The 27,385-nt window shown below is 43.0% G+C and overlaps 1 protein-coding gene across 1 annotated transcript; it reads right to left on the minus strand.

Moving 5' to 3' along the window:
* Positions 1 to 206: 206 nt before the first annotated feature.
* On the minus strand, positions 207 to 26,902 carry SLC14A1 (solute carrier family 14 member 1 (Kidd blood group)). Its single transcript, XM_080684080.1, has 10 exons — positions 26,835 to 26,902; positions 26,173 to 26,236; positions 20,139 to 20,295; positions 18,746 to 18,935; positions 14,628 to 14,756; positions 12,420 to 12,612; positions 10,305 to 10,452; positions 9,998 to 10,132; positions 4,642 to 4,691; positions 207 to 2,733 (listed from the first exon to the last, which is right to left on the minus strand). The coding sequence occupies exons 3-10, from the start codon at positions 20,272 to 20,274 to the stop codon at positions 2,560 to 2,562; spliced, it is 1,155 nt and encodes a 384-aa protein (XP_080540206.1). The 5' UTR covers positions 20,275 to 20,295; positions 26,173 to 26,236; positions 26,835 to 26,902; the 3' UTR covers positions 207 to 2,559.
* Positions 26,903 to 27,385: the final 483 nt, after the last annotated feature.

Raw genomic sequence — 27,385 nt, forward strand, 5'->3', positions numbered from 1 at the left:
ACTGCCCTAGGGGTTGGGCCCATAAATATGAGTTGAACAGGCTTTGCTCAAATACACCTCTGATGCTACTACCAAGTATAAGAAATGAATAGGATTCTAGCCCCTTGAGATACAAGCAACACATACTTGCCCATGTGATTGTTAATATACACGATAGCTATAAAAGGCATGTGACTTTTAAACAAGATTTACACGAAACTGAGCTGTGAGCATAATTTATTCATATTCTTACAAAGAAATTTGTTATACAGACAATAGGAAAAAATACAAGTACTCCCTAAGAAAACGCAAACAATACTAAGATCAGGCTAATACTTAGTAACAACAATTGCTTGAGAAAATCAATACCTTTTAAATTAGACAGTGTACAAGGCTTTAAAATGTTCCTATTTACAAGTCTGTGTGAGCTCATGGGAAAAGGTCCGTAATTAGCACACTGGGGAGAGCCCATTCTGAAGATCGGCTTGGAGACATTTCAGAGGCCTCTGGTTCACTCACACCGTCCAGGCTCTTTCCTCCTGGTCAACCTTGGTCATGCTGGTCTTTAGTCCTGCACCCCCTCCCCCAAGTTTTAATTCACAGATTCCCTAACCAGAGAGATTTCAGCTCAAACACTGAAAATTTAGTTTTTCCACAGGAATATACATGACACTATGACAGTTGCAAAAGGCTTTGGTCACAGGGTTTTTAAATTGGAACAATGTTTGTTTTCCTGAGAAAAGGAAGAAGTGAACTCTCCCTAAAGTATTTGTAGGTTTACTTCCCTTTTTATGCATGTTTATTGATTCATCAAAACTGTATATATAAATATTTTTAAAAATATATTTTTATTGATTTCAGAGAGGAAGTGAGAGATAGAAACATCAATGATGAGAGAGAATCATTGATCAGCTGCCTTTGGCATGCCCCCCCACTGGGAATTGAGCCGGAAACCCGGGCATGTGCCGTGAACAGGAATCGAACCATGACCTCCTAGTTCATAGGTCGACCCTCAAACACTGAGCCACACCAGCTGTATGTATATTTTGCACTGAGCACTGTAAACCCAAAGAGGGAAAATCCTGTAAGATTCCACAGTTCCTCTTTCTGCATTCTCCATATTGAAACGATACAAATTGAAGGAGAAGGGGACTGGCAGAACGTTCTACCGCCATCTCCAGCCCATTTGGCTATAAAATCTTTATAGAACCGATAACTTTTAAAAGAAAAATGGGAGAATCCTTTAACTGGATGTCTTTTTGGTGGCTCAAATATCATGGATTTCGAGAGAGAATATTTTGAGTATTCAGAAAATAATAAATTTTTTAAAGTCAAAATTCAACAACTTCTAAACACCCAGAAGTAATCTCACTGTAACGTTCAGTCTTTGTAACATGGAAGATAATCTCAAAGGAATTGAAAATATAATTTTAAAGGGCCCTCAGTTGTTGATGACTTAATTGTACACATTCATGACATTTACAAGATTAATTTAAGGATTAAAGTAAAAATAGCTATGCTGAATATTTTATTAAACTGTAACATTTCTAGCCCTGGCTGTTGTGGCTCAGTTGGTTGGGCATTGTGTTCAATTGAGGGTTGCCATGTTCAATTCCTGGTCAGGGCACATGCCTGGTTTGTGTGTTCTCATCCCGTAGGGGGCGTGTAGGAGGCAGCCAATCAATGATTCTCTCTCATCATAGATGTTCCTATCTCTCTCTCCCTCTCTCTTCCTCTCTCTGAAATAAATTTTTAAGAAATCTTTTTAAAAATGTAACTTTCTATACTATTTAGGAACTGGTTAAGCCAAGGACTTCTCTTATCTCATTGAAGACAAATCCATTCTCACAAGAAAATGATAATAAACTCCACCTAAAAAATCCCTTGCAATCTCCAAGAAAAGTAACAATACAGAATAATGTTGACTGACAGAAATTCTTTCTCTCTAATGCAGCTCTGATAGCCTGAAAAGAAACAAACATCTTCTGCAAGTGAAATCCACACATTGACAACACGGATGCCGTCCTGCTAAGGAGCCGGGAGCAACCTCAGCAATCAGCCACCCCGCAATGCTGTCCACAGCTTATAATGTGTAACTTGCATTGATTTTTTCACAAGTCAAACAGCTTATCTGAGATTCCGGGGTTGACTTCGATTTTATGATCACGAATTCCATTTCCTTAAGGCTTTAGTTGGTTTACAGAGCTTAATTTTTAATACTGTTAACACCATCTCGCCAACCAAACATAAAAAAATATCAATAAATATCAATAATTAGCTCCAGTCTCAGTTCCTCCTTCTGCTGGAGCATTTTGGCTTTATAAATATATTCCAGTCTTTGTGCCAATGTGAGGGTTTAACATTCCATAGTCAGAGCATGTGGTCCCGATGTGTCTCTCACATGTTTAGGGATGTCCCTGAAGTCTAAGAGAAAACTGCAAAATGAGCTTAAGAACAGATAGCCGGTGGGTTAGCAGGAAAGTGGTTACTAGTGAAAAACAACGAATTGCTGAGACTGGAAGCCAACTGGGACAGTTAGTCAGAAATGACCGTGACCATGGCTGTGGATGAAGGCTGCTCTCACAGAGGGCTTTCCACCAACATTTTCTTGGCTTGTAGGTAGAAGATACGGTTTTCTTCAGGGTAAGTGACCTTACTGAGGGGCATCCTGTAGAAGTTGGGGTTTTTCGTGGACAGCAAGAGGAACAGTAGTGTGGCCAAACAGAAGGGCCAGGTGCAAGATGGCAGTCCCACCTGAGGAGAAGATACAAGCACAAGTTCCTCTGAGATCCTGTCGGAAAGCTAATCTACACACAGCACCACCTCTCACTCCATCCTCATTCTGCTGGGGATGGGCCAGAGGGTGGGGAGGGGGGATGGGGGGGCATTGCTCTGGACTCTGCTTATGCCCATGGAGACTGAGTCTGAGCTCAGGGCCTTTAGCAGTTGAAATGTCATCATCCATTCTTTCAGGGGGTCAGCTATATTTCCATCTTGTATATCTTTCCCTTGTTCTCAGACATTTAGACTTCTAACACCAGGTGTGAAAAGATGATACTTGGCACAGAGATGACACCTGGAAAATCCCCAATGGCTCCTGACCATTCATCACATCCACAAGGCCCAGAGTGACCTCTCTACCCATTGACTTCCACCCAGACTAGGTCTTAGACTCTACCTGCTGTCCTTCTTTTTTACTCTGTCACCCAAATAGACTCTAAGCTCCTTGAGGGTAAGTCTCTCTCCTGTGCTATCCATGGAGACTCATGAGATTCTGAGCATACACCACATGCCCTATGCAAGGACCCCATGGGTGTGATGGTACCTAAACCTGGCTGCACATCAGAATAATTTGGGAAGCCGAGACCAGTTTGGCTCAGTGGATAGAGCGTCGGCTTGTGGACTGGAGGTCCCGGGTTCGATTCTGGTCAAGGGCGTGTGCCTTGGTTGCGGGCGCATCCCCAGTGGGGGGTGTGCAGGAGGCAGCTGGTCGATGTTTCTCTCTCATTGATGTTTCTAACTCTATCCCGCTCCCTTTCTCTCTGTAAAAAGTCAATAAAAATAAAAAAGTGGATTCCTTTAAAAAAAAAAAAAAAAGAATAATTTGGGAAGAGGGTTAAAAACACAGATGTCTAAGCACCAGGTCAGATCCACTTTATCAGGAATGCCAAGGAACTGGGCCTAAGGGTCTGTGTTTTTTAAAATCTCCTTTCCCTTGCTGACTCTGATGTACATCCTGTCCAATTCTGGTCTGTGGACTGATGTCTGTGGACTTTGTTCGGATGGGAAGGGCCCCACAATGCTCTAATGCCCTGCCCGTCATGCCTGTAATGGCACTTTGACATTCTACCAGAAAGATATTGTGTCTCCAGACAACCCTCCCAGATAAATTCTTTGTGCTGCGGTTGAGAGGACTAGTTACTGTCTTGACCCATTAGCAGCCATGACCACATCCACATGGACTGAGCTATCAGAAACTGGCTCTGCATCACCTGCAAGGGGGGTGAAGAGAGAAAGTCCAGGGCACTGGGAGGTGGTGGGGATGAGGGTCCTGGAACAGTCATACTGGATTCCTCAGGGAAGGGGAAAAAGAAAATCAAAGGGCCAGATAGTGCTGAAAAGAAAGGGGAGAGAGTGGCAGGGGACCCTTAATGGGCAATGATTTTGCCTATTAATTAATTCATCCAGGACATGGGTCTAAATAAATCCTATTGATGACTGACTGGGGACTTAAAATAAGATAAGGGATATGAAAAATGATTGGCTTGATTAAAAAGATTGAGTCTTTAGCTGATTGTATTTTCCTCCCTTTCCTGCTTTCTCAACTATTACATAGTTCTGGCTTTCTGTTTCAGTAAAATATATTCTAAAGGCAATTTCCTGATACTCACAGTTAGAGTCTAAACTTGGTAATATGTTATACAACCTCAATTTCACTTCCTTAAAATAAGCAATCTGATATTCTTAACAAGCCTGGTGACTTTAATTTGGACCAAAATTTACGGTGATGCTGGAAGGTGCGGACAGACAGGTGCAAGGGAAGGGAAAGTGGTGGCTGACACAGTCATGGATTCTGCCCTAGGACACCACCCACGTGGGCTTCAGGAGGGTTTCCATATCACTGAAAGCTGACCAGTCATGCTGATGATAAAGCAAACTCACCACAGCCATCAGGTGTGACATGCTGATTCCCAGGTAGGCGGTGAACAGGGCTACAGAAAAAGAAGAGAGAACAATGCTTGGTAGGCTTCATTTCATCGTGGGAAAGGCTGCCTTCTGGTATAAATCCCCTGGAAGGTAAACATCCACATTTTGCCAGCGAGCCCAGAACCCTGGTTGCAAGTATGTGTTTGGAGTCAGCAGCTCTGGGTTTGAATCCAGACTCGACCATAAGTACAATGGAGGTTATAGGAACATTTCTCTCACAGGGCTGGTGCCAGCATGAAAGGAGGTAATGCTTGGGCTTAGCACACAGTAAGTACTCAATATAGGTATCTTTCCTGTGGTTACTATCTTGTTGCTGCTTTGCTGATACTTAAGGAAAAATCCTTCCATAGCAAATAACCTTTCCTGTTATTTTATCCAGGCAGAGTTGAATTAAAATGAAACTTATGAATGTTTCTTGAGGTAGTATGGTTTCTATACTGCATCTGACTGCATCTGGGATTCTCAAATTAAGTCAGTTACCAAAAAAAAATCATGGTATTAAAAAAAGAAGAAGGTAGTAACTCAGAGATCAGCAGAAACTGAGTGCAAATGTGGGATTCCTCCCCAGAATAACATTTTTTCCAAATACCATTAAGGCTGGCATTCAAGCCAATAAATAAATATGCTATTTTTAAATTTACTTTGAGTAAAGCATGAATGCTATTTTTAAATTTACTTTGAGTAAAGCATGAATCTTAGAGTAGGTAATCTGAGTGTATGTGTGACTTTCAATGTAAAACAGCAAAAACAAAGATCTCAACTAGCAAATCATTAATTCTTCAGTTTTGGCTGAAGAGGGGGCTCAGGGAAGCAGCCTGAAGAATGATTTGCACACACCCTTGGGCCATCAGCGCACACTGAGATATACTCACCACCTAGTCTTCCTGTCTGGTGAGAAATCACATCAGCTATCTTAGGGGGCGGGACAGGAAATGATGGGAGGAACTCTGTGATCCTCAATTCCATCCTTTTATCAATATTTTGTCTTTTTAAGTATTTTTGTTCAACAGTATACCTAATTCTTTCACATCTGAATTGTCTCATGCTAGTGGGAAAGGTTCGTCTTTGCAACCAGTTTGGACTCAAATCCAAGCTCTGCTATTTTATTTGTTGTACAACAAATCACCCAACTTCTCAGAATCTAGTTTCGTAGTTTGTAATGAGGTAACTTAGAGGTGTATTTTACGAGGAGTTGGTGAATCTCAAATGAAATCATGTATTTCCACAACAGCAGCTGTAAACTCACCCCTGTCATCACGGGATTGAGATATTGCTCTGAGCAGAAGGGTGCAACAGTGCGGGTTGAAAGGGTTTCTGTGCTTGGTTTCCATAATTTTATTCTTTTCCCCCCCCATTTCATTCATTCATTCATTCACTCATTCAACAAATATTCACTGTCCCTCAGTTAAACACTAAGGACACTCTATCCTTGCTCTCTTGAGTACCAGCTCTTCTATGACACATTTCCTGAGCACATGAGACATTATTGCCATTTCTCTCCTTTTAATACCTATTGCACTTCTAAGGCACAATCTTGGTGTTCAAGTCTCATATTGAACTTGGTGTTCAAAGTGATGTCCAATTCTAAGTTGCTTTTCTGTCCATAGTAAGTGTCAGATTATCTAATAGCAGCTGCCCATCAACTAAGACTTGCTGAGTTGGGCTGGGAAAGCCTTCATTAGAGGTAAGTTCTGCACATCCCAGTTTGTAGCTGATGACCCTGGCAGTGTTCTGGATAGTCAAGGGAGAGAAAAGGCCCTTGAGTGCTGAAGGGAAGACTAGCTTTCCACTCTTCATAGACAGTGTCCTTCCCAACAGACCACCATGTGTGAGTCTTATCATCATATCCCGGCCACGCAAAAGAGGTACAAAATGTGTTTACAGTTTGTATTGATAAAATAACAAAATTACGGGATTCCCTGGTTTAGAGGCAGGTAAGGCAGCATTGACAGGCTCTATCAGAATTTGCCAAGTCTTCTTTCCTGAAAAAGCCATATAGTAGGGACCTCTGTCATAAATACCTGTTATTTATTTACCTTGGTTGACAAGGTTGAGTTTTGTTTGATAGCATCAGGGTGATGTGGGCAAGCTGAAACTTGCAGTGGCATTTTACATGTGATATTTGCTTTACAAGAGGGGCTGGAGGTCTGTCTCAAAACTGGATGTCTAAAATGAAAAACACTGAGAGTACCCAGTGTGATGAAACAGACACCTCTACACACTGTTGGTGGCAGAGGAAATTGATATGGCTTTTGTGGGATGAATTTGGCATCTATTAAAATTAAAATCGGCAGAGCTGGAATTTTGGCACCAGGGTGTGGGCTCTTAACTGATTTAATATACTACCTTAACCATTATACTAAACTAATAAAGAAAATCTGATTTACTCAAAGGAAGGTAGGCATGGTAGGCAAGATCCCCAAAGATGCCTCTGTCCTAATCCCCAGAACCTGTGAGTATGTTACCTTACATGGCAAAGGGACTTTGCAGCTGTGACTAAGAAATCTTGATATAGGGAGATTATCCAGGGTCATCCAAATGGACCCAATGTAATCACAGGGTCCTAGTAAGAGGGAGGCAAAAAAGTTCTATCCAGGGAGTAGGATGATGAATGATCACTGTCTGCTTTATACTCCTCTGTATTGATAGAACTTTTGTAGTTTTGTTTTGTTCAATTAGCCAGTGTTACTTCTATAATAAAGAAAATAATGAAGATATTCCTGCTTTGGGGAAACACATCCTCAAATATCTTTGGTTTCACCTCTTTCCATAGTCTGTCAAGACCTCATCCACAACTCTCGTGACCAAAACAGTTTCTGCTTGACCTTTGAGGATGGGCTCAGGTTGCCCCCGTGTTGGTCCTGACCACTCTCTCCACCAACAGGAATTTCTCCTCCCAGTTCTTAGGACTTAGGGAAAAGCCAGCTTCTCTAGGAGGTGTGTCTCAATGATTCTAAACTGTAGTGTTCCCCTAAGAATCTTACACTGTAGATGTCTCCTTATTCTACTGTAAATGTCTTATGGGCTCCTGTGGGCTCTCTCTCTTACTCATTTGGCTTCTGCCCTTAACTGTAACTCTCTGTGAGCAAGAACTACCTGGGATCTAAAGCTTCTAAATCCCCAGGTATTATAAGTACTGTTGGGACTGCATTATGAGTCTTTGATATGTATTTGCTGCCAACACAGAAAAATAAAGGTATGCACTCCAAGTAAAGGTTTGAAAACTCAAACTAATCTCGGAAGAAAGACTCTAATCCTGCTAAACTCAGGTGGCCATATAATCTGTTAGAGCAGTGGTTCTCAACCTTTCTAATGCTGCGACCCTTTAATACAGTTCCTCATGTTGTGGTGACCCCCAACCATAAAATTATTTTCGTTGCTACTTCATAACTGTAATTTTGCTACTGTTATGAAACATAATGTAAATATCTGTGGTTTCCGATGGTCTTAGGCTCTACAGCAGCGGTTTCAAAACTTTTTGCTCATTCTCCCATACTTGTTCATAAGTTTAGGCCAAAAGAGAAGGCTCTAACACAGTGGTTCTCAACCTTTCTAATGCCACGGCCCTTTAATACAGTTCCTCATGTTGTGGTGACCCCAACCATAAAATTATTTTCGTTGCTACTTCATAACTGTAATTTTGCTACTGTTAATGAATCGTAATGTAAATATCTGTGTTTTCCGATGGTCTTAGGCTCGCCTGTGTTAGAGCCTTCTCTTTTGGCCTAAACTTATGAACAAGTATGGGAGAATGAGCAAAAAGTTTTGAAAGGGTTATTAGGGGAAATAGCTGTGTTACTACAAAATGACATATAAGTGGCCATTTGAGTTTTGTTATCCTTGCTGCAGCACCAGGAAATCAAAATTGCATGAGGCCTTGGAAAACCTTAGTCCCATCCCACCCCTTGCCCATGCAGAAATTCATTCTAAATCCTGCCTAACATGAGGTCTGCCATTTTAGTAATGACTTCGACACCTTGGGTTGCTTAATCTGGTGATAAACTGGCTCTAGACAAATATTCCCATTAGATTTGAAGTAATTTCTGCGCATTCCACTATCCCTGCACCCCTTTGTCCCCCAGGGAGTGTCATTCCCTTCAGTCTAGCACAGCGATTTTCAACTGCTCTGCCGTGGCACACTGGTGTGCTGTAAGAATGTTTAAAACATGCAACACCTGACTATTTAGTCAGGGACACTGACCTCTTTTCCCTTAGATTGTTAAATAAAAAAATGACAACAGCCAACACATCTGGTGTGAAGGAATCAAAGCCATACCTATTTTTGTCAGGTCAGCAAAATATATATATTTTTTGGCGTGACACAGAATTTTAGTAATTACTTTGTGTGCCATGAGATGAAAAAGATTGAAAATCGCTGGTTCTAGCACATTATCTTAAGTGCTTTTACTTGTATTGAATTAGGAATATCAGATGCTATGGGAAAATAAGCATCCCTCCCAATGGCCTGAGAAGTTCATTAGCTTTTCAAATCTAAATCACTGGAGTCTGTTTTTACCTAAGGCCTGGGCTTAAAGCTTCAGGTTGTTAGCCAATGTGGATTCTGGGTTTGCATTTACACTGCCTCCTCCCGTCCCCATTGACTGGATGTCCTTTGGTCTTGGTTCCCCAACAATAAAATGAGAAGGAAGGAGTGGAGCTCTCCAGAGCCCCTTCTAGCTCTGTGGGCTGAGTCTGGCTAGAATGCAGGGATCAGAAAGGGTTAATACAGCAGTTCTCACAGTGTGGTCCCCAGAGCACCAGCACCAGTTCCAACTTACACTTGTTTAGAAATGCAAACTCCTTCCTCCACCTCTAACAATGAGCTAGGGTCTGCGGGTGGGCCCAGAGGTCTGCATTTTAACAAGCCTCCCAGGTAGTTCTGATGCACACTCAAGCTTGAGAAGAGCTGGATTAAGGTGATCCTCCAAGGGCCACATAAAATTCTACCTGAGTCACCAGGGGAAATGGCTCCATATTTAGCTTGAGTTATTTCCTTTTCGTTTCTTGGGTCAAATGATTAGTATGAAGAACACAGGACAAGTTGAGTGCTATGCCCCAATATACACATATGATAAAATGGATAGTACCTTTCAACAGGCTCTCCTGTCTCAGTAACCACCTGGCTGGGCAGAGCCGACTGGAATGCTCCCGGAAAGCAGATGTTACTCGCCCTGGTCACACACTTAGATAGCACGGGTCCCAAACAAGAGCCCCAGCTCTAGTGTCTCGTGCAGTCCTTTTGTACTGTTTGTCCTGGATTTTGATCCCATGGTTACCAGCACCCCTCCCCCCAGATGCACAGGATACTCACCACAGGCGAGAGCCAGGAGGTGGGTTTGCCAGGTGAGCGCCATGAACATCCCTCCAATTGCAATGCAGGCCAGAGAGCTGTTGAACCCCCAGAGTCCAAAGTAGATATTCTCAAATGGAGCCGAGAGGCTGAGCGCTGTTAGATAAGACAGGAGCAGTCAGAGCAGCAGACGCAAGGCAGGGTGCTCTGGAAGGGGCGGAGGGTGGGGGCAGCAACTGACAACTACTGGAAGGAGAGAAAGGTCTGGAGTACAGAAGGTGCCTGAACAACACCAGGGGTGGAGGAGGTGCTCTCCATGCCTGCTCACCTGCTGCTATCCCTACCGATGACCCGATTGCAGCGTGCAGGAACATGAGTGGGGAGGAAAGTAGGATGGCGCACAGGAAAATGAGCCCTGTCCACAGATTGTCACAGCCGTATATCTGACCAACACCCACAGGCAGGGATTTCAGTAACTGTAAAAATAATTTAGGAAATAAAGTCATTAAAATAACTGGACAGAAACCCATAGGACATCCACAAGCAGATATGAAGTAATTTTAGATTTAGTGTATCTAATCTTTTGAGATAAGTGTCATTAGTTTAAAAAATTCTCCCTCTCTCTTTACAGAAAAATCTGTCCTATTTCTGCTTTATTCCCAGAGATACACCAGCCCTTCCCTGGTGTACTCAAAGCCTTCTCAGCACCCCTCTCCACTCCCTGCTCTCCTGCCTGCACAGACACGTGGCCTTGGTAACTGTGGTGCCACTGTCCCACTGTGAGGATCTCCCATGCCTCCCCATGAGGATGGCAGGGACCACCACTTAAACATCTACTGCTTTCAACTGTCCATCCATGCTGGGGCCAGTCCATCCATGCATCTCTACAGTCCATAGAAATATTATTGTTCTCATGCAATCTGGCAGTTAATGAAGTCAGTTGATCTTATCCACAATTCAGAAGCAGGTCTATACTGTCGAGTTTGATTCTACCCTAAGCTGGACCCTAAATTCTTCCCACCCATGCTGGATTTTCATGTCTACACAAAATCATTTCCTGTTTCTTCTAGACCGGAGAACTTGACACAGGCACATGCAGCAGAACTACCCCTCAGGTAGCCAGGGGCGTGGAGAGTTGGGTGAGGTGGGAAATAAGCGCTGATGCTGAGGTGGCAGTTCAGAGGCAGGGGAAGGACAAGACCCCACTTCCTGCGACCAGCACTGTACGACAGAGCTTTGCATGATCTTGGAATATTCTGTATCTCTCTTGTCCAATACATGTGTCTATCGAGCACCTGAAATGTGGCTAGTGAGGCAAAGGAGCACAACTGTAATCTTACATTTTAATTAATTTTACATTTAAGCTAATTAAGTAAATGGGGCTAACAGCTACTGTGTTAGACAGTGCGATTATAGATCAATCAATGAATATTATAATATCATTTTTAATGGGGAGTTATAATACACTTTTAAATTTCCCTTTTGAGTTATTTCCAAATGCTCCCATTCATTTTCTGAGCAAGAAACTAAAGAAAAGGCTATGTAAGCTTCTCACATGTTTTGATCGCCCAGCACAGCGGACAGCAAAAGGTGTTTTATAACCTCACAGTGGGAAAGCCAGTTTTTTGCACATGAGAAAAAGTAGGGTTTCTTTGGTTTTCAAGTGTTCTCTTGCTTTAAATAATCATGAAAACAAAGATATTTATTAAATAAACACCAATAGGAAGACTGGAACTTTATTTGGGTTAACCAGGTGTTTAAAAATGGTGTTCTCTCTATGCACATCTGTAAAGAGGTACAGAGTATACAGCATTCAGGGTGGTTCTCAAACTCTGGCCCACAGCACAAATATTTGGGGGCTTGCTATACAGGTTCCCAGGCCTCACCCCCAGATATTATTATTTAGGAAGTCTGATATGGTGCTTATATTGGTAAAAAAAACAATGATTCTGATGTCTACTGAAGCTTGAGGACCCAGAATTATTGTACTTATTCTGTGAGATCGAACATAAGAAAAGGCAGAACAGAGAGGTTCTGTGGTGTAAAACAGTAAGCAGCCAGTTTTTTTTGGCAGGTCATGGAGGGCTTAGCCCCAGGTGGAGGTGCCTGAATACGTGGCTAGCCCACATCTCACCCATCCAAACAAGAGCCAAGTTTGCAATAGAGTGTGTGATTTCCAATGGAGCTATGTTCTGGAATTAGCACTGCAGATCTTAGGGAAAGTTAGCTTTGACCAAATAGTCATTAAAAAACAACAACAACAACACCCTTAGAACCAAAGCTTTGGAGAAGAACAAATGCTTTAGCTAGCAAAATGAAGACAGGAAGCCTCCCCCACCCCAACTGAGTCTCTATAAGGCTCTGATGCCCATGGACAAGTAACCAGGAGGACACCGGCTGTCTTCCAGAGCCAGGGGGAATGTGAAGAGATCGTGTATCTTACCTGCAGGCCACTGAGTTCAGACCAGGTGACATTAGGAACCGAGGTTATGGGTGTGAACAATCTGCCTGGGAAGAACAGATTGTAATGTCCTGTGGCCGAAAGGTACATGGTCAATGCCATGTTGAAGGGCAGGGTGAAGACAGGGAGGTCCCATTTGCCGAACACGGAGTTCAACCCACTTGAGAAAAGTGGACTAAAAACAACAACAGAACAGAATGGAAGAATATGCGTGTGGCAGCCAATGTTGACAAACTGAATCTCTCTACTACAGATGGCCCCTAAAGTGCTGCCTTGGAAAACCTTTCACAGGAAAAACAAACAAAAAATCTAAACACACTTGTGATAAATCCTGTAGTAGACAGAATAATTCGTACATAAGGTAAAAAAAAATCAACCCATAGTTTCTTTGGCTTTTGAAAAATTACATCTGGGGTTGCTTACAGTGAGCTATAAACCTCTAGGTTTCAAAAATATTTTTCTATTATTTAAGACATAGGAAATAAAATATTATTTACACAGGTCAAAGCCGCATGTGTGACCTACTTGCTCACATGCCCTTCCCTCCCTCTCAGAGGTGACCATGATCTTGAACTTATCTATATCTCCACAAGTCTTTAGTGTATGTATTTTTTAAAAAGATAACCAATTATCTAAGGGAGAATGCAGGTGATGTGGGCTGGATGAAGAAGGTTTTAAACTCAGGGGGACAGAGTTTTAGGTCCTTGAGCAGTTGAACTGTGTGACCTTGGGCAAGGCACTGCTTGCTCCTCAGGGTCCTTGACTATAAGGGGGTTGAATTAGTTGGTCTCTGGGACTCTTTTGCACACTCACTTGTTGACTTATTCAAAGGGCCATCCCTTTAAGATCAGAACTTCAGATTTCATGGGTTGTGGGAGGGGGTGTGGTAAGCACCCACAGGCAATGACTCTTGCCCTTGAACCTGTTCTTCAGAGCAGTCTGGGAGTTACCTCCTGGGCAGGTGGGCTTTGCTGGCAGGTTCTCCTCCATACACCTGCAGTGCAGCCTGGGTGGCTGGCTCTCCTGCAGACACTGTCCATAGTGGGCTTTACTTCTCATTTGTGTAGATATTAGTATTTTATATTCTAAATATGCTACAGTAAGAAGGAAATGTTTGCTTCCGAAAAAAATAAAAAGGATTTAAGACATTGTCAGCATAGAAACTAATTTGAAGAATTCAGGTTTTTTTTTAATTTATTTTTTAAAAAAGGAGCTGAATTCAGTAAAGAATTTTTTCCTCATTCCACCATGATGCTGATGCCACTTCTCAATAAAATTTTTTTTTGAAGGGAGTGGGGCAGTGGGTAAAGGGAGTTCACAGAGGCACAGTGGTTCTCAAAGTAGGATCCCTGGATTGGCCATATCAGCATTATCCAGGAACTTGTTAGAAATCCAAATTCTCTGCCTGCCCAGTTGAGCATTGATCCATGAACCAGGAGGTCAAGATTCGATTCCTGATCAGGGCACGTGCTGGGGTTTCGGGCTTGACCCCCAGTAGGGGGGTGCAGAAGGCAGCCGATCAATAATCCTCTCTCAGCATTGATGTTTCTCTCTCTCTCTCTCTCCCCCCCCTTCCTCTCTGAAATCAGTAAAACCATATTAAAAAAAAAAAAAAGAATGCGAATTCTCAGGCCCCATCCAAGGTGAACCGATTCAGGACCACTGGGGACAGGAGCAGCAATCTGTGTTTCAACAGGCCCTGCAGGGGATTCCAATCATGTGCAGATTGAGGACCACTGATGCAGCCAGAGGCTCTCAACGTTAGTTGTACTTTAGAAACTTTTGGGGCTTTTAAAACTCCCAGTGCCCAGGCAACACTCCCAATCAAGACTGATTACATCAGAATATTGGGGAGAGGGGAGAGGTGGTATGAAGGGCCATATGTATCAGTGTGTTTTAATGTTTCCTTTTTCCAATAGACGTAACCCAAATCTAAATTTTTAAAAATGATTTCTCTAGAAGTTACATTATATACATAACATGAAATTTACCACATAACCATTTCCAAGTGTGCCCTTATGGAGCCCTAAGTACACTCACATTATTGTACAACCAGCACCACCATCCATTCTCAGAACATTTTTCTTCTTGCAAAACAGAAGCGCTGTACCCATTAGCAGTAACTCCCCATTCCCACCCCGCCCCCCCATAATTTTTATAAAAGCATTTAGAAGACCAGTTACAACTTACCAAGTCATGGACATCACTGAGACAGGGAATAGCAGCCACCAGAAATAGTCTCCCTTGTTTGAGAAGACGGCCATGAGTATCCCCACGAGGGTGGCATTGTAGCCGTGCAGGCCGGCTGCGATTGCTGACCTGCGGGCAAGAGCACAGCGTGAACATTTTTCCAGGTGGACGCTGGCTGGGCTTGCACAGGGTGACACTTGCAAATTCCAGGTCAAATTCACATGAGAAAATGAGATTATATTTAGAAATATATTCCCAAGTCTATAGAAGCCGAATACTACTAACAATGTGAAAAAATACAAATGTACACTTAGAACAGCCCCCTACAGAGGCATCAGAGCTAACGATGCGCCAACCCGGTTCTGTTTCCTTTAGCCTTTCCTTCGGGAAGTTATTATTTCTTTGAAATCATTAAGGGCCTCTGACTTGAATAAAGCTTTTAGATGAACTGTTTTTGAAATCTGATTTGCTTGGTCAGGCGTAAGATTCTTGAAATGTAAATTCACTTTCATAGTGTCCTTGATTTTACCTTTTAACATATATTTTATCTTCCCGTACTTCCATTTTGTTGTCTCCAAACACACATTTCTAAGTTAGTGCAAAGAAAGACAATTACTTTTCCTTTACTTGGCAAAGCACTCCGTTTAATTTGGTGCATATTTAGCACCTAATCCTTTCTTGGGGCCCTTTTTGCTTCTGTGCATTTAACCTCACTTCCTTTTTATTCTTCCATTCCAGACCCCGTATTGTATTTCCCCCTTACTATTATTACCTCTCGCGGAAATGGCCATGTAGAGACCTGTGGTGATATTGTCCTGTAGACGAAAAAGGGGCCACATACTAAACCTGACAAGCTTAGGGGAGGCCTGTCTAGGGGAGGGAGGGATGCCTACAAACTCAGAGACCTAAAGTAACCTCAGAGGTGGTCTGAAATGAAAACTTTCTAACTAAAAGCAGTCCCAAGGCAGGTGGTCATGCCCTAGGGCGGTATTCTTCTCTAACAAAGGTCAATCTGGACCTTAACTGAGCCTGTCTATTGTCTTTTGCATCTGCAGGAACATACCCCTGGAATGTCAGGGTAATCCTTTTCCCAGACCCTTCAGGGCACAAACACTGCACCAAAGCAGAGACCTCAAATCCCCTCATTGTTATTATCATGTTATCCTATACCCACCTAAATATAAGAAGTATGTATCTTTAAAAATAAGATATATTCCTTTTACTTTCTATCCAATCCCAGAGATTTCCCCCTCCCTAATCTATGACCAATGGATTTCATGTAACCCCCTTAGGTCTTCCCCTTTGATTCTAATGTGTAAAATAAGTGGTAAAATTGCCATTTTCTGGAGCATTTTTCTCAATCCCTTGAGATTGTGTTTCCTGGCAACTGTGGTCAGTTTGTATCTTACAGGTTTGGACATTTCTTACATTGACTGTTGGCCCTGCATGTCATGAGATTTAGGGGATTCTAAGGGAATAGGTTCTTTTAAATTTGAATTTATTGGTGTTACATTGGTTAATAAAATTATATAGGTTTAAGGTGTACAGTTCTATAATACATCATCTGCATATTGTGCATTCACCACCATTTACCCCCCTTTACCTTCTCCTGCCTCCCCTCACCCTCATTTTCCTCTGGTAATGACCATACTCTTGTCTATGAGCTGTTGTTTTTTTCTTAATCCCTTCACTTTTTTTTACTTAGCCCCCCCACCTTCTCCCTTTGGATAGTCTGTTTCTGTTTTGTTACTTAGTTTGTTCTGTCATTAGATTCCACAAATAAGCAAAATTACACGGCACCTGTTCCCCTCTGACTGACCCACCCCACCCAGCACAATGCTCTCCAGGTCTATTTGTGCATCTGTAAAAGGCCAGATTTCCTTCCCGTCCATAGTAAAGCAGCGTTCCATGGTGTAAATGCACCACAGCTTTCTTATCCACTCATCTACTGATGGGCACTTGGTAACCTCACTTCTACTCCTGGTCAAAATGGTACCCATGTTATAACTGGGAACTCGAAGCCATTGGCAGCACCTGGCACCATGAAGGGCCCGGCATTCAAGGTCTCAAGGTCGAATGAGCCACAGGTGTGAAGATTATGGAGTGAGTGGGTGAGATCAAATGCGGGGCCTGAGGGGGAGGTGACACAGCCAGTGAGCCACACTCCTGGGTGGCAGAGGGATCGCATGAGAGCTCCTTGGCTTGTTGGTAACTGGAGCAGGAGGCACCTATGATCAGCCAGATGATGTCACGCTGAGTGAGAGCATTAGAAGAAGGACTCCCCATTCAAAAGTCCTTTGTTTACCTTTAATAATACCCCAGGCCGTGTGGGAGGTGATGCACTTTGTATTGATTTAACCCAGGAAGTGATAACGCCCTTCGCAATTGGGACTAAACATGATGCCACTGGAGAACGTATCCTTTCAACAACTGACTTTTAGAATGAATGCTTTAGTTTGGTCAACAAATTTAATGGCAATGCCTACAAGTTGTGGAACACGCTGGTTAAACCAACAAGAAAATGTATATTCACGTTTATTTCTAGTCTGCAGAAGCAAGGTTTTTTAAAGGAAAGAAAAGGGGAAGAAAATAGATACAGAGGCAAAGAAGCATTGAACAGACTGTCAAACTACAGCGGAAAGGCAGAGGAGGTTTTGGGGTGGGGGGGCTGTAAGAGATCAACTGAAGGACTTGTACGCATATATATAAACATAACCAATGGATAAAAGACACTGCGGGGGGGCAGGTAAAGGCATGTACTGGGGGGAAGGGGAGGCCGGGGGGAGGTCAATGGGGAAAAAAAAAGAGACATATGTACAACTATTTGTAATACTGTAAACAATTAAAAAAATAAATAAATTAATAAAAAAAGAAAAAAAAAAAGAAAAAAGAAAATGTATATTCACTTAAAACAGAGGGTTGCTGTTTTAATGCTGTCCTTTGAGGACTGGGGTGAAGAAAAGAGATTTGTGAACTAGCACGTGTGAATATGCCTGGTCTTCTAAAATACACCTGACAAGGAAAATGGGTCAACTTTCACTAGAGCCAAGCAATGAAGGAACCTTTGCTACGCACAGTCCGAGACCACACCTCCAAAGTGGAAAGACCATTTCTTGACATGCACTCGGAAAGGGTTTAACCTAAGATACCAAATCACCTTCTACAGATAACAAATCAGGCTCCTTGGAGCTGATGCAAAAGTGGAGCATTTGCTGACTCTCTCCCCAAGAATCTTCTTAGGCAAGGCACAGTAAGAGCTATAAGAGCTTAGTTGTGTAATGACAACCCACGGGGGATTATGCATTGACCCTGAACACCAGGAAGACCTGCAGCCTCACTGGAGGAAAGGGTTAGTCAGGAGTGCTCTACATCCCTGATGGGTGTCAGCTCATCTCTCCTCCTCCTCCTCCTCCTCCTCCTCCTCCTCCTCCTTCTTCTCCTCCTCCTCCTTCAACATTTTAATCACATTTAATTTAGTAGTTTTACTGTAAAATGATACTAAGACTGTTCATCAGAGAAGTGTGACTACATATCAATGTATTTTCAAATAGGACGATTTCCTTATGTTTATTACTTTTAAAAATGCCATAAAACATTTTAACCACTTGACAGAGCATTTTATAAAGTGGATGCTATTTCTAACCTAGCACATAGTTCAGAAGATATCCTAACACTACAGTCAGAACTTGCTGACTTGGAATTTGTGGTAATTCATCTCTCTAGAATCTGAGCAGAATGAATTTACTCAATGAATCATGGACTAAAGATATAAAGGGGATTATTAAGCTAATAAGCTTTTCATGCATTTTTGCCCAAACCAAAAAAAATGTTGATGATAAATAATTGATCAATTATTAAAGAAGATCCCTTTAGAATCTCTCCTGGGATTTACTTGTAGCTTAGTTCTGGTTACCATGTACTGCTATGAGAATTTGGCATTGTTCAGACTGGCTACTTATTCAGGTGCCATGAATAAATGATACTACGACTTTTCAATAAAAGCAAATATAAAGAGTTCTATGGAATAAAGGTTATTTCTCCTGGGAGGAGTGGGGCTTTATTAGAGCTACTCCTGTGTCCTCAGAAGTGAGAAGAGTGGCTTGGATGGATGCACCTACCTGTCCTGACTGAGCATCAGGGCTGTCAGGGTGGAGATGACGGTTCCTATAAAGCCATTGAGAGCCCACCAGGGATTCTGGACCAGGAGTCCCACCAGAATCAGGATTCCACTGATGGAGTTGTTGACAAACACCACCTGGGATATGCCCCGAAGAATCCAGTCGAAGAACTGGAGCACTTGGGGTTTGTCTGCAAAAGATGACAAGGGCAGAGCTAGGAAAGCAGTGAGGAGCCCCAAGTTTAGGGCCCTCTTGAGCAAAATCATCAAAACCCCCTCTGATGAAGGTGAAACTTATATTTTTTTATATTCTTTGAACAATTTCTCTTTAGTGGCACCAGATCTCTAAGCAGCCAATTTCTTTATGCTCAACCCATGCTTCCCCTAGTAGAATCTCAGCTCCAGAAAGTGTCAAATGCACTTATTCACCATGTGTAGAGGTAGAGATTTTTAAGCCAAAGGACTGAATTACCAATAGCAAAATTCTAGATTTTAGGTACTGAAACAATTAAAAGGAGCCAGTTGTCTTCCTCTGATAGGAGCAAGATCCTGGCCCTGACCACTATCTCCATTAAAAAAAAAAAAAGAAGTTTGAAGAGGCTTGCAGGTTAAAAGATAAAAAGTTTTAAAATGGGGAGTAAAGAGATAGAAAGTAGGTGAATACAGTCAAACCTTGGTTCTAGAACTTAATTCATTCTGGAAGGTTATTCAAGAAGTGATTTGTTTGAAAATGGAATCATTTTTTCCCATTCGAAATAATGTAAATTGAATTAATCCATTCCAGACTCCCAAATGATTTACTATTTTAACTTTTCTAATATATAGTACATGTCTAATGTACTGTTTAATCTGTAAACAAACATTTCTTAAATGTATCAAACCATCCCCTCTAGCCTGAAAGGAATCACTTTCAGCACTTCCAGCTCCTGGTGGTGTCTTTCAGGGGTGCAGGTCTTTGCTTGTTCACATATCACTGCCTCTGAAATGCTGTCCTGGCTAAGTGCTTGTCATTTATCCAAATCAACAACAGTTTTTCTGCCTCTTCAATTGCCTGTGATCATTGTTTCTTTCACACCCTCAGCAACATTAGCACTCTTGATGGCCTCTTTATGTTTTAAAACTGTGCTAATGATTGATTTTCACCAGCAACAAAAGCATTCTCTCCTTTGTTTGTTGCCTAAGAGACGTTGAAATATCAGCATGAAAGGGTTGTCAGGTCCAAAACCGAAGCTTGGTTCTACGACAACCAAGACATTTTCCCCCTGAACAACTTGGTCGAGATTGAGATTTGAGAACCGAGGTTTGACTGTATAACTAAAGATATGAGTAGAAGAACCAGCAATTTCTTCCAAAGCCACTTCTCACATCTCTTCAAGGGATGGAAGCAAAAATACCTTTAAGCCAGTTGGCAAATTCTTTCATGTCACCGGTGACATAGCCAAGAGCCTTGGGAAGGCGCCTTCTCCCTCGAGACGGTGAGGTCAGGTTTTGACCCCGGTCCACCTTAACCATAGTGGGACTGTCCTCCATGGCTATCTCTTTCCCTGGCCCCTTGAGGAAAGAACAGAAATCATTAACACCTGCGTGCAGGCTTCTCCAGGCTGGTCAGCATAGGGCCTGGTCACAGTAGCCACAGAGGATGAGTTTAAACACATTAATTCATCTGGACCATGACATCTCATGATACTAAGAAAGCACCATTTTCCTCTTGAAATATCATCACGGAGATGATTGCCCAAACCCAAATTCCATCCTACTTTTGTGATTACTGTCTTTGATGCTACCATGAGAAGGTTCTGGTCTTTATTTTCATAAGGTTCAGCTTTTAAATCAACAAACATTTATTGAGTGCCTATATCCTGCACTCAAAGATGTCTTTCAGCCTAGTGGAAAAGGCTGAAAAACAGTTAATTTCAACATAAGGAGGCAAATAGTAATGTAGAAAGAGCTAACATCACATGCTTAAGCTTCATGCTGTCAATTAAAGGAGCCAGTTATCAGATTAAAAAATGGTGCTCACTGATGCAGACCAATCAGCAGCTTTTTAAGATCAACAGCCTTTTAAAATTAAAACTTAATTTTATGGAAAAAGGCTTTATGTATGTTTAAAAGTTTGAAGATAAGGAAAATTTTAAAAGCAGTTTGTGTGTGTTAACACTGCCTAGGAAACCCCGTCACACACATTCTTCAAATTCAAAGATTACTTGAATATGCCCAGCTGGAGTGGCTCAGTGGTTGAGCATCGGCCTATGAACCAGGAGGTCAGGTTCGACTACTGGTCAAGGCACATGCCTGGGTTGCAGGCTGGGTCCCCAGTGGAGGGTGTGCAGGAGGCAGCCAATCAATGATTCTCTCTCATCATTGATGTTTCTATCTCTCTCTCCCTCTCCCTTCCTCTCTGAAATTATATATAATGTCCTCACATCAGGCAACCACTTCAGAGATTGCTCATATTTGGAATTTGTTATTTAAATGCTTTAAAACAGGCAAGAATAACATTACACAAAGGTATAGGAAATAGGTAAAGTGGACCACACTGTTGAAAACCAAAGAGTTGTAACCCAAGAATTGTACAATAGAAGGATGACCCGGGTGTAATTATAGTAAACATGTTTCAGAAAAACAACAACAACATTGCCATGACTTGTGTTCACTATGAGATTCTTCCCTTCCCATGATTAATGTGAATGAGAAAGCACCGACATCACCAGAATATGGTACTCTGCAGACAGAACTGGTTTCATGGTAGACACAAAAGAATACCAAGGATGCCATCTCAGAGGTAAGCAAAGGGAGAAGGCAATGGCACAACCACCTGGAGCATGCAAGAAAGGCCAAGAGCACAACCAGGTTAGTGTGAAGTAGGTGAACACCAAAACCAGAAGGCGTAACTGGGGAATGTTGAAGCCACAGGCACATAAGACTCGACCACAGAAATACCAAAGCCCATGGAGATAAACCTTCTACCTGTGGCCAGGCTGTGAATCAGGGGTTCTCTTGGCTATTTTTGGCCCCTTCATTGTTCCATTTACCATGGCCAACGAAGAGCTGTTAACAGATAGAAAAGTTATGCTTTGCTTTTCTTCAATCCAACTCTAGTTTTGCCTTCTGTTATCCCTAACATGGAAATCAATGTGTGTAACTGACCTTTTATTAAGTAACAATTGTACTTTCATTGTGTTATTTCACTGTTTAACTAACCATCCTGCTTTCAAACAATGGTGAACCATTAATCGTAACACAAAGTAGAAGGTATTTATGGAACACATTCCAGATCAAGCTTATTTTGTTTTGGCAAAATAGGGTTAGATTCTTGCATATGTGAGACTTCCAACGAACCTTTGCATTAAGAATGTCTTCAGTTGAAAACTGCTGGAGGTTAGGAGCCAAAATAAAGTCTATATGGAGCTCACTGGCCTCATAGTTAAACATGTAAAACTGAATTAGTAAGCAATTATAAAAAATTGTCTTTTATTTCATAATCTAAGTGATGGCTACCACTTATTTTCAGATACCTCTCTCTTTAAATCTCATTACTGAAAATATTACTTGGTTAGCCCTTCCTCAGCTACAGTGACTTGTTTCAAAAGCAGGCCAACTTATTGGAGGCATCAGGCTTCTGACCGGGCAGCCACAAAAGGCTCAGATACAGCTGCCCCGAGTTTCTCAGATCAGCATGGAAGGAAAACATTAGAGGGCCATTTTCCATCGAGTACAGAAACGAGTGGCTATATATGGGTTATTCTGGGGTGAACAAATTCATGTTCTCAAAATTTCCAGCCTACATTTATTTATTTTAGAAGGCTTTAAATACACCATCGCCTCTGAGATTTCGGAGATACAGATACGAAACTTGATAGCATAACTGGCCAGACGTGATCGGGAACCTGAATGGCCTGAGTTGCCTGCGGAACCACCCAAAGGTAAATAAAGACTGAATTTTCATCTCAATCCACAGCCCGCCATCAAGAAGGCTTATCGCCACTTGTCTCTCCAGGGTCCACGCCTGGCATGCGTGGTAGGGCCTCCATGTCTTGGACACAGGAGTCTTCTCCTGAGTTGAGCAGATAGCTGCTGCTGATTCGGAGCCAAAGGAGCCATTTGTTCTGGACTAGGAGAAGTTTCTGGAGACCCTGGGAGCCCTGACTACTTGCTCTGGAACTCAGGCATGAGCACTGGTTATGAGAAGCCAGTAGCTTAAAGGCTGCAGTTCATCCTGCAATTTTATCACCCTAGAGTCCCAGGGGTGGGCAAACTTTTTGACTCGAGGGCCACAATGGGTTCTTAAACTGGACCGGAGGGCCGGAACAAAAGCATGGATGGAGTGTTTGTGTGAACTAATATAAATTCAAAGTAAAGGAGCGGAGGGGAGAGCAAGAGAACCGGCTAGAACAGCCGGATCCGGCCCGCGGGCTGTAGTTTGCCCACGGCTGCGACTCTTTGCATCTATTTAGGGAACTTGAAGAATCCACAAAGCCTACTAGTACCTGGAAAGGCAATGGAAGGCAATGGAGCAAGGATCATCCACTGATGCTCAAACTTCTCAAATCTAACTAAGTAGGCCATTAACCTTTAGCAAAAAGCAGGACGAGAAAATGCAAGTAAGAAACCCTAATAAAATAGAAGCAGGATGAAAACCCCAGACTAGTTTTTCCTAGCTTTTCCATCGTTATCCAAACCCAGCAGCTCACCCATCCAGCCTCTGAACCATGAGAAGTGCCCCGTGCACATCCAGGCAGCCCAAGCCGTGCTCTCAGCAGAGCGTGAGGACCCCACTTCCCAGGTTCCACTCAGGAGAGACGCCGGAGCGCAGGTGCCAAGGCTCCCGGAGGCAGAGGCTGCAGGAGGAAGCATACCTGTTCCGGCGGCCCTCGGGCCAAGGCCAGCTTTAGCCGGGAGAAGCCTCCGCGCGTTGCCTCACCAGCTTTATTTCCAAAAGGGTTCCTCCAAAGAGGAACAGGAGAGGCGTCACCAGCGCCGCCAATCAAAGACCGTCCATTCATCCTCCTTCCTCTCCACACTCTCCATACATGACAAAGGGCAAAAAAGACAAGAATCAGCAGGACGCGCGGGTGAACTGTGAGCTGGAGGGAGGCAGGAGCGGGCCAGGTGTGTTCCTGGGTGGAGATGTGGCCCCCGACTGAGACCTCTAACGGAGAGGGCCGACTTCTCCATCAACCAAGCGCTCCATCAGCAAAGAGAGACAATGAGCTGACCACAGACATCGAATGTTCATGTTACATTGCTTAGAATGAAACAAACAAAAACAAACCAAAAATGGTGGCAAACCGTTCTGCAAAGACAGGGACACAGAGATCTTGTTCTGCTGCGCTTTTCCACTCCCTGGAGGCTGGCAGACCTGAAGCCTGCTCCAGTGGGAGGCGGTGGTGGTGGTGGTGGGGGGGTGCTTCCCGCTCTGAAATGCTTCAGGGCATACAGTTAGGACTCCATCCTGGAGACAGAGGCCCAGGCAACTATTTCCTCGGTCTTGTTCTTTACAAATGTGAGAAGAAGGCGTGGTGTGGACTCTGATTTTCTGTAATAAGATACTGGCTACACTTAACTGCACAGAGAAAGCCCAGTCTAAGAGAATGCTACATGGCGGGATTTTTTTTCTTGTACCTGAATAACAATTGTTAAATATGGGACATCATCTTGTTAATAATAAACAGTTCTTAGTTGAATTCTACAAGTGTGGCAGCTTTGTATTTATTTTTTTAAACTTCCGTTGCATCCAAGGAGATAATTCTTCCTTCAGTAGTTCCAGAAAAGTTGTATGTGTGGCATTTCTTTTTCTCTCTCCCTCTTATTTAATTTTTACTTTCTTCTCCTGCCTCAGTATGAAACTCGAGAACTTATACTCTACTGGAGTCATTCAGAACAATCTCTAGTTGTGGGATGTATCCCTTTCAGGGCTTAGAAAATAACTGTGCGCATGTGTGTTTATCTGTGGTTAAACCATCTGGTTCGTTAAGTACCAAATTGATGTGTCTATGGGTTACATTATACATATTTTCATTTGAGAAAGAGCAATGGTAAGACTCATCTCATACACGGTTAAAAAGATAAAGAAGAAAAAAGGAAAGAGAGAGATAACAGAAACCGTCACATTTCATCAGAGTAGACGCTTAGCCCTCCTGCCCCTGTAGGGTTCCTGCCTTCCCCCCACTACCAAAATCAGACACATCTTGGAGCATCACATCCTTTGAGCTCAACATCAATATTTTCTCAGAGCCAAGAGATGGCACAATTTAAGAGCGAGGTGGGGTTTTAGAGAGTGCATAGTTCAAGCCTTCGTTTTACAGAAGAGAAAACTGAGGTTCAGAGTGGGGACCATCCAAGTTCACGCAGCAGAGTCAGTCTTACGGAACAGGAAAGCCTTGGTGGTTCTTTGTCTTTCAGTCTGGAGCGCATTAACACCACCCAAGATTCTACTCAAGTCAACAACCGGAGAACAGCTTCTGGGAGCAGCCTGCAGCAGGCGCTGGGGCTCTGTGGGGTAGTAGCCTCAGCTTGTCTCCAGGGCTGCCTTGAAATAACTCAGAGATTTGGGGGTTGAACAGTGACAGAAGGCTCGGCCACCCCCAGTTTTACCCTGTGCCCTGGCCAGAACCAGTGACTGTTCCGACAAATAAACATCTCCCCGTGCCTCAAAGTAAGCCTCATTCTCCTGCATCACGGACACATCCATACCGAGGCCTGTGTGTGCTGAGCTTAACGGCCTGAGAATGTTCTGGAAACTGCTTTCTGGCAGGAGTCAGAAAGCCTAGATCACTAGTGAAACAAAACAGTGCTCATCATTCTAATGCAGGCAATATCAGAATTTCAATCCAACCAACACTCCCTGTTTTATTATACAAAATAAAACTCGTTCTATTGTCAGCATATATTAGAAATTCGTTCAATTAGAGATCCAAAAGTCTTCAAATTTCTGTCTCAAGTACAGGCATAACTTGGAGATATTGCAGGTTTGGTTCCAAACCACCGCAATAAAGTGAATAGCTCAACAAAGCAAGTTGCACAATTTTTTTTTTTTTTTTTTGGTTTCCCAGTGCACATAGAAGTTATGCTTATACCACACTGCAGTCTATTAAGTGTGCAATAGCGTTATGTCTAAAAACGCAATGTACAAACCCTAATTAAGAACAATTTATTGCTAAAAAATTGCTAATCCTGATCTGAACCTTCGGTGAGTCATAATCTATTTTCTAGTGGAGAGTCTTACCTTCAATTTGTTAACCACCCACCCCCTCGCCCCCCAGTTTACACAAAGCACAATAAAGCGAAGTGCAGTAAAACGAGGTATGCCGGTATCACTTTAAAAAAATAGTACAAAGTTCTGGATATGGATACAGAAGAAAGAATTTAAATATTCAGGCTCTTCCATATTAAAGACACGTTCAACATTGACATTTAGTTGGTACTTACAACACTCTTTATTTTAGGTAGTTTTTGATATTAAGTGGTGGGAGGTGCTCAGTTGTCCTTAAAGCTGTAAGCAGAAACAAAGAGAACGCTGTCAGTTATTCCTGCCTCCTGATTAAAAGGCCTTTCTCTTGGGAACATGCTACTCCTAGCAGCCTGGAGGTCTGAATTCCACAGTAGAAAGTGCAGCTGCAAGGCACTCCCCCTGTAGCAGGACAGCACATGCCGGAAGATCCATAAAACCAGATTAGAAAGGGCCATCGCCAGTGGCCCACTTTTTTTTTGGAGTCAGTTATGCCTCCAACTTTACTTCATTATTTCCAGAACACAGCCCGAAACGCCCGTACAGCCGTGATGGACTCAGTCACTCAGCATGTCCTGGAGACACCTTGCTGCAGACCCTCTTCCACGTGGAACTCAGGTGCTGTGCCCCCACTCTGCTTCAGAGACCATAAGCAAAGGCATGGCTTCCAAGCTTCCAGGAAGAGGCCTGGGGCTTTGGGAAGCGGCTTTCTAATCTAGCAAAACTCTGACTTTCCTGTTTCTACCCAGTTCCAGACTCTCTGAAACATTTCTCCATTCAAACAAAGAGAAGGGAAAAGGAGCACATTTTAAAGCGGACCGAGCACCCAACAGAAGTGAATAGAAGTAAGGAGGGTACTCACACTCCAGCTGGCTTCCCGGGCAGAAGGCACCGGCAGATAAAGCCCGGCCGGGCTCTGCTGAAGGGAGGGAGGCAGGCAGTGCTGGGAGGGAGGCACCCAACAGTTTTATAGTCAGAACCCCACTCAGCTCTCTCCTCCCACTTCAGGCACCAGTGCCAAAGCATTGCTGAGAGACTGGTCCCCTGTCCTGTACCTGCTCGCTCTCTCTCTCTCTCTCTCTCTCTCTCTCTCTCTCTCTCTCTCTGTCTTTGCCATCCTTTCTATGACATTCCAAGGTCTTTGGTCAGCCATAATCCTACTCAAATTCATCTTTTCCATCTCCATGCTGTTTCCAGTAGCTCCTACCCTCACCCTGAAATATGTTTGGGAAAGTTTGTAACTGAAAAGGATAAAAGGAGTATCACTTTAAAAGCCAAGGGGGCAGGTTGCTATGCAATGGACTCTGGAGAGAAGTGACTGCACCTGGGGGGAGGGGGAGTTTTCTCTTAGACTGGACACAGCTTCTGCACAGATGTAAGAACCCAGCAAGGTCCGAGGGACGTGGTGCGAGG

The sequence above is a fragment of the Plecotus auritus genome, assembly GCF_963455305.1.
Source record: "Plecotus auritus genome assembly, chromosome: 8".
Classification (NCBI taxonomy): Eukaryota; Metazoa; Chordata; class Mammalia; order Chiroptera; family Vespertilionidae; genus Plecotus; species Plecotus auritus.

What these genes read in the sequence shown, in the direction of transcription:
- SLC14A1 (XM_080684080.1), bottom strand. Translation starts at nt 20,274, where the DNA reads ATGGAGGACAGTCCCACTATGGTTAAGGTGGACCGGGGTCAAAACCTG. An exon ending in TCAGTGATGTCCATGACTTG is followed by an intron (nt 12,613 to 14,627) that starts GTAAGTTGTAAC and finishes TGTTGTTTTTAG; the next exon opens with TCCACTTTTCTCAAGTGGGT. An exon ending in CCTCCTGGCTCTCGCCTGTG is followed by an intron (nt 4,692 to 9,997) that starts GTGAGTATCCTG and finishes CTTTTTCTGTAG; the next exon opens with CCCTGTTCACCGCCTACCTG.